The 19375-nt window shown below is 50.0% G+C and overlaps 1 protein-coding gene across 3 annotated transcripts in view; it reads right to left on the reverse strand.

Moving 5' to 3' along the window:
* Positions 1-1274: 1274 nt before the first annotated feature.
* afdna (afadin, adherens junction formation factor a) overlaps positions 1275-19375 on the reverse strand; it is a 90158-nt gene continuing 72057 nt past the window's right edge. For 2 of the 3 annotated variants that reach the window (XM_084453492.1, XM_084453491.1), the window contains exons 24-34: positions 19315-19375; positions 18774-18974; positions 17744-17835; positions 15940-16140; positions 14797-15785; positions 14107-14236; positions 11034-11213; positions 8345-8467; positions 6255-6759; positions 3060-3144; positions 1275-2898 (exon numbers count right to left, since the gene is read on the reverse strand). The exon at positions 19315-19375 is cut by the window's right edge and continues 58 nt beyond it. In XM_084453492.1, the coding sequence (XP_084309618.1) occupies positions 2739-2898; positions 3060-3144; positions 6255-6759; positions 8345-8467; positions 11034-11213; positions 14107-14236; positions 14797-15785; positions 15940-16140; positions 17744-17835; positions 18774-18974; positions 19315-19375 (2727 nt within the window). In that variant the 3' untranslated portion in view covers positions 1275-2738. The remainder of the gene's footprint in view (positions 2899-3059; positions 3145-6254; positions 6760-8344; positions 8468-11033; positions 11214-14106; positions 14237-14796; positions 15786-15939; positions 16141-17743; positions 17836-18773; positions 18975-19314) is intronic. The other variant, XM_084453493.1, reaches the window with a different exon arrangement.

Raw genomic sequence — 19375 nt, forward strand, 5'->3', positions numbered from 1 at the left:
GATCACATTTCTAAGCATGAATATTCTAAGTTATCTAAATTAAGATATCAATATGGGAGCCATCATGTGTGAATTTATTGGACAGCCTGGAAAATACATATATACTGTAGTCGAAATCACAGAAGTACAAAATACTGTATGTCTGCTAATTATTTAACAATGTAGTTAAATGGCATTAACTGTTTATTTTGATTGTTGCATGACAGTTGGATGTTCTGTCACTTTTCTTTCCCAAGCATTTTGGTACACATTTGATCAGACATCAAAGACTAGACTCATTGTTGTAGTTTTTTTTTTTTTTTTACATTTCTTTGCAATGTAAACATCTTATTTTATTATGTGTATACCAAGTGTTGATGGAGTTACTACAGATTGTGTTCCCAAACAAAGGTTCAGAATAAGTGTTCACAATAAACAAACGTTTTTATAAAGATTTGTATATGGTTCTAACCTTTTGCTTTGAAAAGTATGGTTTGCATTACAGTACATTATTTGGTGACAAAATAGCATGCTTTTGCTCTCCAGCATCCGTTAGGTCGAGAGCTTTATGCTAGTCCAAACCCTGTCTCTTTCCATGTCGAAATATGACTGTTTGATTTCCCCCATTGACAATTAATGGGAAGAGTTTTTCCATCAGTCCAAAAAATAAATGGAGGTGAATGGCTGGCCATGTTTGGGTGGCTCGTGGACCCGCTCTGTAATTCGGATCCACTCCAAAACTGAATGAAAATGGGACTGTGCAACATACAGTACTTCCGCCGAGTTTAATGAAAATCGGTCTGGTAGTTTTTGTGTAATCCTGCTAAAGAACAAATCGACAAACCACGGAAAACACCTGAATCAGGTAATAACCTGTGCTTCGCTGGGGCGGAGGTAATCCTATACAGTACACGAAGTAGCCTGATGTCTCACTTCCTAGTGGTAGCTAGCTGCTGCTGGTACACTTTCACCATCCACACACACTGTTGTGAAAGAGTATTATGTCCTTTGTTTCAATGCTTCAGTGTTTCCAATACATTTCTGTTAAGTGTGGCTCCAGTCAGTGATGCTCTGTCATGTCTGTTAGTCACTCAATTGATCCTCCCACTGTTGACATGTCTAATGTTAAATGAAATTGTCAGTTTAATCAAACCATGCATTAAAAATCTGCATGGATCAAACCACTCTTTAAATAAATAACTGCTGTTACAAAGGCAAGAAGAATACCATGAGGATCAGTATGTTAATACACAAAACTTTACTCTCCAGGCAATTCCAAGCAGCATGTTGTAAAATCTGTATTTATTAATGATTTACAAAAGGCTAACATGAAACCATTTAAATGATTCAAATTTGCAACCTCAAAAGGGAGGAAACATACTGTAAGAGTCCGAGTGTATACAGGTCAGTGAACACCTTCAGAGCAGTGAACAGGAGTTTGACAGTCCTCCTGTCAGAGAACAGTGGAGTATGGCCCACGCTCTCCTGGAAGAAAGAAGTATTTTCACACAAAATGCAGTCAAAGCAAAGACAGGAAGTGGCCTGATCCTCGATAAGGAACATTAGAGTTCATATACTTTACAGCATAGGTCCCAAACGTATTCCATTGTGTAGAAGTAAAGGTTCAAAATAAATACCTGCAATGCACATGAGAATTCTTACGTAATTAGATTTTTATTTATCATTTGAACTGAGACTGAAGTCATCTCCCCTCATCAACAAAGGATCTCACATTTGTCATTCTGGCAAAATGTATACAACCATTCAAATTTCACACAACTCTGCAAAAGTACTATTCAATTCAAACAAAGAAAACCAATACTAAAAGGTAGAGGAGGGGGGAATAGAAAACATTAAAAAACCGATCAACGTCCTGCCTGCTGACATCTAGCGGACCGAGGGAGGGTCTGTGTGTCAGTGAGCTCCTACATTTACGTGTATAAAATTCCCTGCTATAAGCAGCAGCTCTGGCCAGCCTGGTCAGATATCTCTGGCTTGGTGTTCTGAGGGTCAGACTGTACGCTCAAGAGCTACTACTGTAGTAGGATAAGAAGTGAGAACCATGGAACCAGAGTTTATATACAAGGGTGGCTGTGCACTTAGGGAGACCCGCAAGGGCCCAGTAAATCAGCAATACATGTGTACACAATGTCATAGAGCCCTCCAGACTGAACCCCCTCCCCCCCCCACACTCTCTAAGGAATGAACACAGTGTATGGCAAACCAGAGTGGATAAAATTACTCTTATCAATCACTGAGAATCGTCGGAAGAAGTTAACTAAAATAAAGATTGGTCTTTTACACTTGGGCATTTATTTAGATGAGGAGAAATTAAAAGTGAAAATATGTAATGCAGAAAAGAGCATAAAACAACATCATAAAATAGTCCACATTACAGTAAGCTATTTAAAAAATTAAAATGAGCAGAAACGTATCATCCCGAACCCAAGAACCATTTTACAAACAAAAATATATCCCCGTTCATTGTGATGTCAAATTTGTCTTAACTAGTAGAATTAAAACGTTTTTACAGTGCTTTATCATAATATATCTTTAGTTTAAAGAGGGAAATTTTAAGCCATAGAGGTCTCTCCTATTGCAACAATACATCTAAATTGTACTAAATGGTCCAGTTATTCAATAAAAAAAACGACACAAGAGCACAGAGTCACGCCAGCTTTCTCCCTTCTCATCGCTCAGGAGGGTCAGGAAGGTTGTAGGTTCTATGCCCTCCAGCTCTGCTCAGAGGCTCCCGTTCCCTACTGTTTGGTGTTGAGTTCGTTCTCCAGCTCCATGAGTTTGCGAGAGGCCTTGACCTTGTTGGAAATCTCCTTGCCCTGGGAGAAGAGCCGCTGGCGCTCCTTGAAGGTCAGGCTCTCCGGGGCTTCGCCGGGGACAGAGTTCTCCTGCTCCTGACCACTGGAGAGATGAACACAAACAGACAAGATACACACACCGTCAAATATAGCACTGGCAACGTTGGAACCAGACCACAACACCAAGAGAGGGAGAGGAGGGGACAGGTAGAGAGGGAAAGAAAAAGTGAAAGAATGATGTACAGTATGTAGGCCAGGCCTCACCTTTTCGTCCACTTCTCTCGTGGGTCTTTGTAGACCTCTCCGGATCCTACAACCCCTGCTGTGTTTCCAGTGTATGAGTTAAATCCTGTCACGGCGTCACGGTTAGAGGAGATACAAAAGTCAGTAAAGATGCACCGGTCAGAATAAGAGCAGGTTAAACCTCCAAGATGGTACCAGAGAGCTGCTGGGCACTAAAGATCAGAACTAACTAGAAAAGCTTTCAGATTCAGATTCTCTATATTAGACTACCAGTGTGCAGTCGTCCTAATCATAGGTAGTGCCATAAATTGTGCCATTCTTGTGACACTTCTAACTGTATTGGGTCATCATTAATTAGTACCCAGCAACTCTCTGTTGATGTAACCATTTCTACACCTGAGTGTTTCCACAGAGCAGAGATAAGCGTTAGGAGGGGGCAGGGCGACGAGCTGAGCAGCACTAATTAGAGGCATTCAGAAGCACGCCTGAGGAAGCAGCCGTCTGTGGACCTAGAGAGCGCAAGTGAGGTCAGAGGTGGAGGGTCACCCACCTGGACACCAGGGTTCGATCTGACCCTTGAACCCTTCCGTTGACCACCACTTCTGACCCGCCATGTTCATCAGTAGGCTCACGTGTCCGTGTGTCTGTCAGAACCTGTGCCTCACCAGACCAGGCCGGATCGGACTAGGCAGGGCTAGCACTGGAGATATGGCATCTCATAAGAGTCTTACCCAGTAATCCTAACAACCCAGGCTGGAATCCAGCTGTCAACCCCCTGGTGGTGCTCTACTGTAGTGCAGTCTGAAGCACTGAAGCACGATCAGGGTCCAAATGCATGGGAGCTCAGCATGTTCTGGATGGGCACCGACACACGGATGAGTGAGAACCCCAGACAGGGTTCTACTGGCAGGCTCAGGGCTTTCTGGACCGGAGCCAGGCTCCCTAGTAGTCTACATACTGGCTTGTAAGGCTGATCCCAGATCTGTGACTGACTAACCAGAGGAAAGATCCCCTCTCTAAGAGTCTGTTTCATTCCTCTCAGAAAGAAGCCAGACATACATTTATAAGTACTTTGGCTTCATAAACATATTTACAAAAAAATTCTAAGGAGAAGACAATCAGAAGCCAATCAGAAGCCTATCAGTGTGTTTGGAGCCAGGGATAATGTTCTCCTTTCATTCAGAATGCGGCCAGATCAGGCTGATGTTCTCAGAGATGGAGAACATACTGATGGGAGTTGAAATCTCAGCCATCTCATTGGTTAGAGCCAGACTAGCCTAGGCCTATCAGAGAGTCGCTTTGCCCTGGGCGCTGCCAGTAGTCGCCTGACGGCTGATGTAACCAGGTTAGAGGTCAGGGAGGCTGGGGGATCCAGGTGCCGACTGGTCACCGGGACCACCGCAAAGCCCCCTGGGAATTGTAGAACGGGAGAGCGGTTTGAAGCATCAGACAGACAGACATGTACATACAGACAGGCACACAGACTGACATATACATACAGACAGCCAAAGCTACAGACAAGACATACCGACACACAAGACAGCGAAAGGCACTGACAGACTGGTCCGAAGCAGACAGACAGACAGCAGACAAACCACGCAGAGACAGTGATAGGCTACAGCACACAAACAGTGCAGTGAGAGATCTGGACAGCGAGAGAGAGAAAAAGGGATGAAGACGTGAAGAGTTGAGAGGAGGAGAGCAGAGGCTTAAGCTCGGCCAAGGCAGCAAAGCAATGGATATCAGGCCAAGTGGTACGAGATGGGAGTTCAGTGCGGGGGGGGGGGGGGGGGGGGGGTGGCGGCCAGTGCGTGTGCAAAATTAATCTGTCATAATGATGATGATGATGATGATGAGGGAGGCGGGAGGGGAGGTGGGGGATGGGGTGGGGGGGGCGGGGTTAGTGATCGGTTCCTCAACGTTGAGCGAGGAATGCAACACCTTTTCCCAAGAGGCCCAAGCAACCTCATTCATACTGGTGTGTGTGTGTGTGTGTGTGCGTGAGAATGTGTGTGTGTGTGCATGTGTGCTACATGCTGGCAGACAGTCACACGGCCTCTGGTACAGGTCAGTGTGTTAAGATGTGTTGCATCTCTTGCATCCACTGGTCCATGGCTGTTTAGAGGCTGCATTTCTACGGGATCCATTTTAGATCCTCTCGATACAACAGGTGCTGACGTACAGTAGCTGTTCTCTCTGAAGTGAATAAGCTCAGGAAACTATTCAGACTATTCACAGATTCAGTTGCTGTAGCAGACTGCACCATACCTCAATGTACAACTTCCAACCTTAATATGACACTTACAACCTTAATATGACAAGACAAACCATCTCTAAGCAAAACATTAGTATTTTATTAAGTTTCACAGCATTTCTATATTTGTTTAACCAGGTCAATGTGTATAACTATAATGTAGTTCTGTCTCCAGCCAGTAGAGGCCGCTATAGGCTTGAGATCAGAGAGAACAGAGAGCCAGTAGTACAGCTGACCTCCAAGGCTCCAACCAGAGCTTGTTTAGATCCAGACAGGCCTCCTAACAGCAACAGACCAGAAGGAGATTTAAGTGTGTATGAGGGGGGCGGGGCAGGGGAGATGCTCTTCGATGATTGGTCCTGATTCTGTATGAAGCCAGTGTGTCCCTCCCTAAGCCAACCAACCGGCAAGCAGAGCCTGAGGCCGCGGGGCGAGGGGGGACGGGCCGGCGGGCGACCGCGCCCCCAGACAGCACAACCAAACACACATGAAGGCGGGGCCAGCTACAACACCAACAGTACTATGATTGGTTCTCGGATCGGAGCGCATTAAGGGTCTTTATCGATTGCTTTGACTCCTCTGGGGTGATTTGATTGGAGAGAAAAAAAGAGGAGCGGGTGGACAAACAAACAAACAAACACTAACGAGACAAATGAAAAAACGGAATCTGATTTGCTAGAGGAGTGAGAATTTCCGTTGCAAAAAAAAAAAGAAACAACAACCAAACGAGAAGACAAACATAAGGGGAGGAGTCAAATGATAACTTGACTGGTGGCTAAAGTATTGATCTGGTTGATCAGGGGAGAGAGAAAGAGAGAGAGAGAGAAGGGGCAGAACGCCGCTCTACTGAAAAACGGAAATAACAGCAAAAAACATGAACGAGTGAATGAGTGAGAGAGGGAGGGAGGGAGGCTGTGGAGGGAGGCGAGCGTCCTCTCCTCTGTCCTCCCTGTGCGTCTAACCTTTGGGGACGGAGCTGGGTTTGGCGGGGATGGGAGGGGCGTGGCCAGTACTGTTGGCATTGAACGAGCTGGACAGGTAGATCCCGTCCGAGAGCGGGCGGGGCTTGCGCGCGGTGGGCGGCGGCTTGCGCGCGGGCGGGGGGAGGTCGCCGTACGACTTCCTGGTGGCGGCCGTCTTAACCTGACCTGCTAGGCCCGGTCCCGCGGCCGCGGCGTCCTCCTCCTCCTCCTCCTCCTCGCCCCCGTAGGAGATAAACTTGGCGGTGTACAGGGTGTCGGGGGAGACCACCTGCGTTTTGAGGTAGGAGGTGTTCCTCTGGGGCGGGGGCGGGGGCTGGGGGGTGTTAGTGGGGGAGGAGGGGGAGAGGGGGGGCTGGTAGTCCCTGGGGAGGGGCGGCCTGTACAGACCCGGCTCCTCAGGCGCCAGCAGCCTACGCTCCGCCTCCTCGTGCTGCCGCCGTCGGCCCGCCTCCAGGCGGGTGTAGTACTCCTCCTCCTGCCTCCGCTACGGGGGGGAGACACGCCTGTTAGAACGGCTCTGATCGGGCCCGACACCTGAGGACGGTTCTGATGTCGTTGGTCACTACTCCTACTACAACCTCCCGCCTCCCTCCACGGAGACACGCCTCTCAGTGAGGTCTACTCTGATAGGCCGGCACCTGATCTGACTGGAGAACAGGGCGTGGCTGACTGGACTACAGGAAGGCTGCCTCATGGCCAAGTGCGGGCCGATTAAATCCTCCTCCACCCTGATAGTCCTGTGTGTATGTGTGTGTGTGTGTGTGTGTGTGAGAGAGAGAGAGAGGTGGGGGGGATCGACTACACTGTCTTTATGGTGTGGATGTGTGACTTAAGTGGGTCCATGTGCCGTCTTTCTCCTCCCTCTCTCTCTCTCCCTCCCTCCCAGCGGTGTGGAGGATTCTCTTCCAGCTGGACCTGGTGCTGTGAAGTGGTTCTGGTTGTTTGTGGGTCTGGGCCTGGTGCTGTGAAGTGGTTCTGGTTGTTTGTGGGTCTGGGCCTGGTGCTGTGAAGTGGTTCTGGTTGTTTGTGGGTCTGGGCCTGGTGCTCTGAAGTGGTTCTGGTTGTTTGTGGGTCTGGGTCTGGCTAGGGTCCAGTGCTGCTGCAGGCTGAGGGCTCCTGGTGCAGGGTTCTGGAACCCCCTCCTCTGGGCTCCTGCTTCTGGACCGGTACCAGGGTGGGTGGGCGGGCGGGTATGTATTTATGATGGCAGGGTTGGTGGGCTAAGGGAGGGTTCAGATGGAGTGTGTGTGTGTGTGTGTGTGTGTGTGTGTGTGTGTGTGTGTGGGGGTGGCAGAGTGGGAGGGAGGGAGGGAGGCATTCCGACAGCATTCTGAAGCAATGCCGGATGGGATGAGAATGACTTTCCCAACAAACCAAAGATTCCAAAATAAATGAATATATAAATAAACAAACGAACGGACAACCTGACACTGACCACCACAACAACAACAATAACAAAATGGGAGTCCCATGCTTCAGGTGGGGGAGGGGTCCATAACATTCAAACATACATAACTGTTACATAGAGGTGGGGGGGGGGGGGGCTTCATGAAGACATGCAACTGGACATCACACTTATCAACATTATTAATATCATAATCAACAGCATTATAACAATCAATATCATCATAATCATAATCTCATAATCTTCATTGCAGGGCATCAGATTGTCAGCGGTTTGATAGGTCACATGACACCATGACTGGATGGTGACACGGTGTGTGTGAACAGTTAAGACCTCACACACACACACCTGCGGGCCCCCAAACACACCTGCGGACCTCTCACACACACACACGCACACACACACCTGTGGACCTCACATTCACACACACACACATACACCTGCGGACCTCACACACACGCGCACCCACACACACCTGCGGACCTCACACACACACAAACACACACAACTGTGGACCTCACACAGAATTGAGGTTTCTTTCAACTCTAACGACAAGAACAGGAGATAAAGAGAGAGAGTGTGTGTGTGTGTGTGTGTGTGTGTGTGCTTGTTCAGTCAGAGAGAGACAGACGGGACAGAGTCCGTCTCCGGGTGCAGTGCGTACCTTCTCCTCCGTCTCCCTCCACCTCCTCTCGTCCTCCTCCTGCTGCTGCTTGGCCCGCTCCTCCGCCTCGCGCTTACGGATCTCCTCCAGCTGCTGCTTGCGCCGACGCTCCTCGTCCTGCAACTGCACACACGCACACACGCGCGCAAGCACACACGCGCACGCACGCAGAACGTTTAGTACCACACACGCGGCTTTGTAAACCCCTACCTATGGACATAAACCTCGCTAAACAGATTCATTTTTTATACGCTTGACATGCAGCTACGCTCTCAGGGGGTCCCCGAACGCAGAACCGAGTGGGCCCGCTGCTCCTGTGGTTACTGACCGCAGCGGGTCGGACTGGTTCTCTGGGCTTGGGTTACTGTGAGTTTAGCGTTCAGCAAATCCTGGCCTGAAGCCTCAAGCCCCTGGGGACTCATGCAGTCTACCACACCTGCGTGTGTAGTGTACACACACACACGCACGCACACACACACGCACACACACATACACACACACACACAGGCTGATTCAACACACAGATGCTGTGACCACACACCCGGATTCCTGCTCTCTACTGGCATGAGGTGACCACACAGGGGCCACACAAGTTTGGGAGCACCATCTGTCTTCATGTTGTACTATCGTGTTTAATCCCGTCTCCTACCGTGTGCTTAATACTGTTTCATATGCTGTTCTTCCATGTATTCAATCATGTATGAAGCCATTTCACACCAAATGATAGCACAGCTGGACATGCATATGGACAACTAGCACACCCTGTCTTTCAGTTGCTCTAGGTGCACTTTATTTGGACCAAACCCGCCTTATGGAACAACTAGAACGAACTGAAGCAGCCAAACTGACCCTCAAATCAAGCGCACCCAAAGCAACTGAACGGAAAGTGGCCGTTTGTGTCGTCGAGCGGAGGCGCCGGCGGCCCGAAACAGGCGCGGGATGAGACGCGAGCACAGATGCAGACGTTGAAAACGGAGCACAAACGGAAACACAGCAGAACGGCACTCTCTCTCTCCTCGCCCGGCCGCGCACACACAGCTGGATGAGAGGAGGAGACGGATGGGCGGGCGGACGGACGGATGATCACCAACGATGAGGCCCTCATGCAGGTAGCGCCCTCTGGGGGAGGGGGGTGGGGCCGGAGCATGCACGGACCACCACGCCCCCCCCCACATACAAGACCATGCCAGGCCTCTGCCTGCCCTGAAAAACCCACTGCTGCTAAAGACCCCCCCCCCCCCCCCCCCGCGCCCGGGAGAGAGACACCGCCAGGGCCCGGGTGACAGGTGTTTACAACACACACTGAAGCACTATGGAACGTTTCACACACACACAAACGCACACACACACACACACACAAATGATGTTCCACAGCAGCGGTGTTTCAGTGCAGACAGACAGACCGAACAGCCAACCGGCGTGAGGCGTTCCCAGGACGGGCTCCCTGCGTTCGGCTTCTCCCCCCCCCCCCGCCCTCACCGCACCCCCCAGATGAGGGGAGCAGCGCCGCCCCCCAGGCCAGATGGAGGAGGGAAGAGTGAGCGAACAGGAAGCAGAAAAACACAGGTGGAGCCGAAACAGGAAGTAGACAGGAAGTAGTGGAGGAGGACGGGGGAAGTGTGCGTTAAGAAGAGGAACGTACCAAGTCTAGAACAGAGATAGCTGCTGGGACAGCAGTCTGCTGCTGGAAAAGAAACCAAACAGAGAAAAACAGAGAGTAGGAGGAGGAGAGGAGAGAGGGAGGGAGGGAGTGTAAATAATAAGAAGAAATAAACGGAGGGAGGAGGAAGGAAGGAAGGGATAAGAGAGAAGATAAAAGTGAAAAACATTGCTGTGGTTTCGGAGGCAGTGAAGTGTTGCCACGGGAACATTCCTTCCCTCAGTTCGGTTTTTGATTAATGTCGGCGGGCCGCCCCGCCCTGGCCCCGCTCGCCTGGGTGGAGTCTGATGTTACAGGAATTCCCAGACAGCAACCCCCCCCCCCCTACCACCAATAACGAGCCTCAATCATCTCAAATCCGTGTTGAAGCAATGACAGTATTCCTCTCGTGAGACAGACCCCAGACACACGCACACACACACGAGCGCGCACGCACACCCTTTCTCCTCCCACCCGTCTTTCTCCTCCCCCTCTCCCTCTCCCTCCCCTGGGCAGGACCCCAGCCTCACCACAACAATGCCTGAGACGTCTACTTCCTGTGTTGACAGTCTCAAGAGGAAGACAGTCTGGATGCGGGCGCCGCGGAGATGCTCCTCGCGCGGCTCCAGATACAGCAGCTTGGGTAGAATGACTCCCCAGAGGGCAGAGCGGGCGAGCCGATGTCACGAGCCGTTAGCGTGCCCGGATGCGGCTCTCCAAACCGCCTTTTGTGTCGAGACGAAAAAATGAACCGATCTCGCAGATCGACCCCCCGACCTCATCCTGAGCCCCCCCCCCCCTCCCCCCGCCTCTCTGCAGCCAACCAGGCGTCAGCAGCTCAGCAGCACGGCAAAGCGATGAGGCAAGCATGTAGCGGACGGGACAGCAGGATGCAGCCAGTCAAGATACAGCCAGCCGGCTAAAAGCAGCTAGCCGGCTGCGCATCACAGCGTGTAGCCAGTGACCGCTGCGGTTCAGCTCTTATGGCTACCTGCCCTAACAGACAGTAGAGATCTACCACAATCCCCGCCCTCCCCCACACACACTCACCCGCGCCCTCTTCTCAGCCTCCAGCCGCTGCATGATCATCATGGTGTCCACGTCCTCGTCGTCCTCCTCCTCCTCGTCCTCGTCGCTCTGCTTGGACTCCTGCAGCCGCTTCTGGAACTGCCACTCCAGCATCAGCTTCCGCAGGCGGTCGCTCTCCTCCGTCGTGCGCTCCGGCTTGGCCTGGAGGGACGGACACGCGCACACACACACACACACGCACACACGCACACACACAGGCGCGCGCACACACAAAAACACACACGATCCGTGATTGTCCTGGCTGAATGATTGGCAGGGTCGGGCTAGAGCGATGAAATCAACGCTCTTATGTCGGCTGTGGTCATCTTGACTCTGCTGTACTCTAGTCCTCTGTGGGTCTAGTGGGTGTCCAGCAGGTCCACTAATGTCTCTATTCTACTATACCACGTCTCTATTCTATTCTATTCTATTCTATTCTATTCTATTCTATTATGTCTCTATTCTACTCTACCACGTCTCTATTCTATTCTATTCAACCATGTCTCTATTCTACTCTACCACGTCTCTATTCTATTCTATTCTACCATGTCTCTATTCTACTCTACCACGTCTCTATTCTATTCTATTCTACCATGTCTCTATTCTACTCCATCATGTCTCTATTCTACTCTACCATGTCTCTATTCTACTCTACCACGTCTCTATTCTACTCTATTATGTCTCTATTCTACTCTACCATGTCTCTATTCTACTCTACCACGTCTCTATTCTACTCTATTATGTCTCTATTCTACTCCATCATGTCTCTATTCTACTCTACCACATCTCTATTCTACTCTATTATGTCTCTATTCTACTCTACCACGTCTCTATTCTACTCCATCATGTCTCTATTCTACTCTACCACGTCTCTATTCTACTCTATTATGTCTCTATTCTACTCCATCATGTCTCTATTCTACTCCATCATGTCTCTATTCTACTCCATCATGTCTCTATTCTACTCTACCCTGTATCTATTCTACTCTACCCTGTATCTATTCTACTCTACTGTCGCTATTCTACTCCATCATGTCTCTATTCTACTCCATCATGTCTCTATTATATTCTACCATGTCTCTATTCTACTCCATCATGTCTCTATTCTACTCCATCATGTCTCTATTCTACTCCATCATGTCTCTATTCTACTCCATCATGTCTCTATTCTACTCCATCATGTCTCTATTCTATTCTACCATGTCTCTATTCTACTCTACCATGTCTCTATTCTACTCTACCACGTCTCTATTCTACTCCATCATGTCTCTATTCTACTCTACCATGGCTCTATTCTACTCTATCACGTCTCTATTCTACTCTACCATGTCTCTATTCTACTCTACCATGTCTCTATTCTACTCTACCATGTCTCTATTCTACTCTACCATGTCTCTATTATATTCTACCATGTCTCTATTCTACTCCATCATGTCTCTATTCTACTCCATCATGTCTCTATTCTACTCTACCATGGCTCTATTCTACTCTATCACGTCTCTATTCTACTCTACCACGTCTCTATTCTACTCTACCACGTCTCTATTCTACTCTACCATGTCTCTATTCTACCACGTCTCTATTCTACATATACCATGTCTCTATTCTACTCTACCATGTCTCTATTCTACTCTATCATGTCTCTATTCTATTCTACCACATCTCTATTCTACTCCATCATGTCTCTATTCTACTCTACCATGTCTCTATTCTACTCTACCATGTCTCTATTCTACTCCATCATGTCTCTATTCTACTCTACCACGTCTCTATTCTACTCTACCATGTCTCTATTCTACTCTACCACAGCTCTATTCTACTCTACCACAGCTCTATTCTACTCTACCATGTCTCTATTCTACTCTACCATGTCTCTATTCTACTCTACCATGTCTCTATTCTACTCTACCATGTCTCTATTCTATTCTACCATGTCTCTATTCTATTCTTCCATGGCTCTATTCTATTCTACCATGTCTCTATTCTACTCCATCATGTCTCTATTCTACTCTACCATGTCTCTATTCTACTCCATCATGTCTCTATTCTACTCTACCACGTCTCTATTCTACTCCATCATGTCTCTATTCTACTCCATCATGTCTCTATTCTACTCCATCATGTCTCTATTCTACTCTACCACGTCTCTATTCTACTCTACCATGTCTCTATTCTATTCTACCATGTCTCTATTCTACTCTACCATGTCTCTATTCTACTCCATCATGTCTCTATTCTACTCTACCATGTCTCTATTCTATTCTACCATGTCTCTATTCTACTCTACCATGTCTCTATTCTACTCCATCATGTCTCTATTCTACTCTACCACGTCTCTATTCTACTCTACCATGTATTCTACTCTATTATGTCTCTATTCTACTCTACCATGTCTCTATTCTACTCCATCATGTCTCTATTCTACTCTACCATGTCTCTATTCTACTCTACCACGTCTCTATTCTACTCCATCATGTCTCTATTCTACTCCATCATGTCTCTATTCTACTCCATCACGTCTCTATTCTACTCTACCATGTCTCTATTCTACTCTACCATGTCTCTATTCTACTCTACCATGTCTCTATTCTACTCTACCACGTCTCTATTCTACTCTACCACGTCTCTATTCTACTCTACCACGTCTCTATTCTACTCCATCATGTCTCTATTCTACTCTACCATGTCTCTATTCTACTCCATCATGTCTCTATTCTACTCTACCATGTCTCTATTCTACTCTACCACGTCTCTATTCTACTCTACCACGTCTCTATTCTACTCCACCATGTCTCTATTCTACTCCATCATGTCTCTATTCTACTCTACCATGGCTCTATTCTACTCTATCATGTCTCTATTCTACACTTCCATGTCTCTATTCTACTCTACCATGTCTCTATTCTACTCTACCATGTCTCTATTCTACTCTACCATGGCTCTATTCTACTCTACCATGTCTCTATTCTACTCTACCATGTCTCTATTCTACTCTACCATGTCTGTATTCTACTCCATCATGTCTCTATTCTACTCTACCCTGTATCTACTCCACCTGTAGGTCCTGGATCTCCTTGTCCAGAAGGTCCACTATGTGCAGCTGCTGCTGTTTCTCCAGCTTCTCCCGGGCGTCTCTCTTCCAGGGGTCAGGTGACAGACTGTCACTGGACGACAGCTCCTCTTTACTGGGAGGGGGGAGGGAGGGGGGGGGGGTCACGGTAGAGGACGTTATCATTTACACACGGATGGAAATACATGATCACCCCTACAAAAACATCTCACACTACACTATCTAACTTCTCCAACGTATTAAAGGTGCGGCAATCAAAGTGCGCTGACATTAAAATGAAATGAATCTGTAAACTGTGGAAGTGGCAGGACTGCATCCAATCATTTTGAGTTGCCCACCTGAAATGATTGGATGGCTTACCTGCCTGTCACCCTACTGTACCTACCTGCCTAGAGTGTCATTTGTTTTCCCCCAGTTTGGAGGAGTGGCTTTGGAGGGATGCCTGAAGGGAGGGGGCGGGGATTTTGTCGGTTGCATTGTCGGTTCTCAAAATCTTTAAACAATTTACCTACGTCTAACAGGAAATCACAAACTGCACACTGCACCTTTACCGTATTATCAGGTCGACCACATCATCAGTCCATCACATTTCTGATGAGTTTAGTACATAGCCGGGATAACCCGACCCGGGATTCAAACTAGCAACCCCCCCATCTCTTCTCCCGTTCCGCCTACCTGATGGTGATGTACTGGAGGTCCCGCCTCTCGATGGTCCGTGGCTGCTGCTGGGGGAGGAGCTCCCTGATCACGGTGTCCTGGGGGGGTCCCCCGGGCGGGGGGGGTGCGGCCGAGCGCGGCAGGCTGGACAGCTTCTCCGGCCGGGTGGGCTGCTGCTGCTGCTGGGGGGGGTGCAGGTACGGCTGGGGCATCGGCACACCGGGGGGCGGGGGCTGGTGGTGCTGCTGGGAGGGGGGCGGGGGCTGGTTACTGTGGGGCGGGGGCACCGCCACGGGGTTGCGTATCTGTCCCAGCTTCCTCTCCTGCTCCCTCCTCTTCCTCTCCCGCTCCTCCTCCAGGCGGGCCTTCTCCTTCTCGTACCAGCGCTGCTGCTCCTCCCTCTTCCGGCGCTCGGCGGTGGCCATGGCGGCGGCCTGCTGCTGCTGCAGCTGGGCGGCGGCGGCCGCTGCAGACGGGGGCGGGGGGAGGGGCAGGTCTGGCTGAGGCTCGAAGTCCGGGTAGTGGACGGGGGGCGGGGGCGGTGGAGGGGGGGGCAGGTCGGAGCGGGAGGGCTGGGAGACGGGGGGCCCCGCTGGGGGGTGGGGGGCGTTGGGGGTCTTCCAGCGCCCCGGGCCGCTCTTGTGGTTGCCAGGGTTCTTGGAGGACGAGGAGGAGGAGTAGTTGAGGTGCTCCTGGCTGGAGGTGGACGACTCCACCGAGGACGACGGCTGCCCGTGGCTGCCCTGGTTGCCCCAGTGGTCCCCGCCTCCGCCCCCTCCTCCTCTCTGGAACTCCGCCTCCCTCTGTTGAAACTCTGCCTCCCTTTGAAACTCCGCCTCTCTCTGGAACTCCGCCTCCCTCTGCTGAAACTCTGCCTCCCGGTGAAACTCCGCCTCCCGGTGAAACTCCGCCTCCCGGTGGTGCTGCAGGTGCACCAGGTCCTCTGGTCTCAGCCCGCCTGGAGGTGGGTAGCCCTCACACAGGTCCTCCTTGGAATGGGCCACACGCTGGACACACACACACACACACACACACACACAGGGCATAAAGAGTTTTCAGCCAGGAGGTCAGACAGGAACTACAAGTCATTCAGTAGAATAGTTCTGACAGACTATTAGAACAGAACACTAGATTCTCATGAATTCGCCCCCCTCCTCTGACCTGCATGGCCATGCTGTTGTTTAAGTGTTCCTCCATAACTCCAGGGTGCCCCCTATCCTCGGGGCTGTGCCAGTGCTGCCCCGGGCCTGGGCCTGGTCCTACCCTGTCCTGGCTCTTGGAGGCCGGGATGGTGAAGTACTCTCTGGGGTAGGTCTGGGTGGGGATGGGGTAGGCCTCCGGACCAGGGGGTGACGGCTCCTCCTGAGACGGGGGCATAGATACAGGCAGCTGTAGTTGACGTCTGTAGTGTCTGTCCATAATAGATAGATTCACTTTTGTATCTCATTGTTTTAGTAAGCAGTGATAAGCTTGTAGGCTCCGCAATAGCCTGCAACTTAACCAACTCCAGAAGACAAGAGTTTTAAAATAGTTTCAGTCTGGCAAGCAGATAAAGCAGATCTCTCCTCTTGTTGGTCCTAGTCCAGAGGGTTATTAATAGTTACATCCGGAGAAGTGCGTGCAGTCAGGAGTGTAAGTGTGTGTGTGTGTGTGTGTGTGTGTATGCAGCTTGTGTGTAAGACCAGTATTGTGTGTGCGCACTTGTGATCCGGACAGGAAAGTGAATGTGATCAGGTATGTGCGTGTGTGTGTGTGTGTGTGTGTGTGTGTGTTTGTGCGATCAGGAGAGTTATTAGTAATCACAAGGTTTGTGAGAATGTTGTTGATTGGCTAATAGCTGTTAGCTGCCAGCTAGCTGATTAGGAAGTATACATTACAGCGTCATACAGTAGGCTAATCAGAGTTAGCGGTTGGCGGCTAGCCAGCTGATAAGGTTGCATTATTACATAGTGATAGGCTAACCAGAGCAAGCGGCTAGCGGCTAGCTAGCTGATTAGGATGTATCACGGGGATAATGAGACATAAGAGAAACCAACAGGATTGTTGTGGTTCAGTGAGCTCAGAGAGAACTGATTTGAGAGCAGAGATACTGAGGAACACACAGGCTGTTCCTGATGTGCTAGTCTTGTGCCCTGTCCTATCAAGTCTGTTCCACAGTATCTGGTGTTTATACTAAAGTGTAGACACTTACAGTAGCAGGGCGCCATCACAGCATCCTTGGGTCTCTTGAAAGGCGCTATATGAATCTAATCTATTATTATATTATTATTATGATCAAGTACACACTTCTATCCAAAGTGACTCACAACGAGAGCTTTCATCTTTAACACTATGTGACTCAAGGAGAACTGGAGCACAGTCTAGGTTAGGGCTGCACAATATATTGTTTATGCATCGCCATCGCAATGTGCACATGTGCAATAGTCACATAGCAAACGTTTTGCTCAACTTTTTAATTTTGATGACTGTCAAAAACTAAGACGCATTATTAATAGGCGTTTTGGAACGCAGTCAAGACACTTGGCTACCGGTGTAAGGTAGATCACGCGAGGATCACTGTTTAGTTCTAACCTCATATAGGACATAGGCCTGTATGTTTACAAGTTTGCTTATTTCCGTTTTAAAAAAACAAAATATATTGCAATATATATCGCAAAAAATTGCATCGCTGCAATGTATGTTTTTGTCAATATTGCCCAGCCCTAGTCTAGGTTCTACTAGTGCCACACTCCTACCTACTGTAGCACCTGAGAGTCAAATACCGTACAAGCCTGTCTCAGAGGATGGCACTGGTCCAGTTGGTTAGAAGTCTGTAGGTGTATTGCTGGTCTAGTGTATTGGTGCCATCTTATTAATTCAGACCAAGTAAACTCTCGCCCTCAAACACAAACACACACACACAAACACACCCCAGCGACACATTCCACAGCAGGGTGTTAGGGCGACGGTTGCAGAGGTTACTCACGTCAGCGCACAGATTGCCGGTGGAGACGGAGGTGATTTTGGTCCCAGGTCCCCCGGGGTAGACGGCCTTGCCTCCGGGACTCTGGCTCTGGTCTGGAACACGCACGCACGCACACGCACACACTTGAGTTAAGACTGGACTACACTCAGCACCAACTTTATTGGGTTTGACACAATAGAGACCTGAAGCTGAAAACAAACTCGAAAAGGTTCCCCTTGCTCTAAGCGCCTTGTCCTGCCTTGGTCAGGAAAGCCTAGCGTTAGGTAGGATAGTGTTGGGCAGGATAGCATAGTGTTGGGTAGGATAGCATAGTGTTGGGTAGGATAGCATATTGTTGGGTAGGATAGCATCGTTGGGTAGGATAGAGTATGATTGTGTTGGGCATGGTAGCATAGCGTTGGGTAGGATAGTGTTCGGTAGGATAGTGGGGTATGATAGTGTTGGGTAGGATAGCATATTGTTGGGTAGGAGAGTATGATCGTGTTGGGCAGGAGAGCATAGCTTTGAGTAGGTTAGAGTTGGGTTGGATAGCGTTGGGTAGGATAGAGTGTGATGGTGCCGGGTAGGATGCCGCAGTGTTAAGCAGGATGGCGCAGTGTTAGGCAGGATGGCGCAGTGTTAGGCAGGATGGCGCAGTGTTAGGCAGGATGGCGCAGTGTTAGGCAGGATGGCGCAGTGTTAGGCAGGATGGCGCGGTGTTAGGCCGGATGGCGTGGTGTTAGGCAGGATGGCCCTGTGTTAGGCAGGATGGCCCAGTGTTAGGCAGGATGGTGCGGTGTTAGGCAGGATGGCGCGGTGTTAGGCAGGATGGCGCGGTGTTAGGCAGGATGGCGCGGTGTTAGGCAGGATGGTGCAGTGTTAGGCAGGATGGCGCAGTGTTAGGCAGGATGGTGCAGTGTTAGGCAGGATGGCGCAGTGTTAGGCAGGATGGTGCGGTGTTAGGCAGGATGGCGCAGTGTTAGGCAGGATGGCGTGGTGTTAGGCAGGATGGCGCAGTGTTAGGCAGGAAGGGAGGGCTCTGGGTGCTCACTGGCGACGTTGGGGCTGGAGCGGTGGTCGGCCCGGTTCTTCAGCAGCCGGTCCTCCCCGGTGATCTTCTTTGGTTCTGGGTACGAGTCCCAGCCCGGCTGGGGGCTCTCTGGGGAGCCGTTCTGGACAGAGTTGTTGTACAGCTCGAAGCCCTCGCTCTTTGGTCTCAGCTTCCCGCCCTTGTCGCGGCCGCGGTCCGCCGCTGCAGGAGGCGAAGGGTTAAAGGTTAAGAGCTAAGTTCAAAGTAGCTGACTGGGAGCTAGGACCGGGAACTAGGACTAGGGGCTAGGACTGGGAGTTGGGACTGGGAGTTACTGTAAGACTGGGAGTTAGGACTGGGAGCTAAGACTGGGAGCTAAGACTGGGAAATAGGACTGGGAACTAGGACTGGGAACTAGGCCTGGGGAGTCAAGATTCTGAAACCCTGTATCATAAGTCCACTTATTCAACTTCCGTAGTCTCATCTCCTTCATATTAGCGACGGGAGAACCGGAGGGGGAACCGTGCCCCCTCTCCTATTCCACCAGCAGAGGGAGCCTTACCCCTGGACATCATGGGGGAGGGCTGGTTCAGCAGGGTGGCGAGGCCGTGGTAGATCGCTCC

Source organism: Borostomias antarcticus, assembly GCF_949987555.1.
Source record: "Borostomias antarcticus genome assembly, chromosome: 19".
Classification (NCBI taxonomy): domain Eukaryota; kingdom Metazoa; phylum Chordata; class Actinopteri; order Stomiiformes; family Stomiidae; genus Borostomias; species Borostomias antarcticus.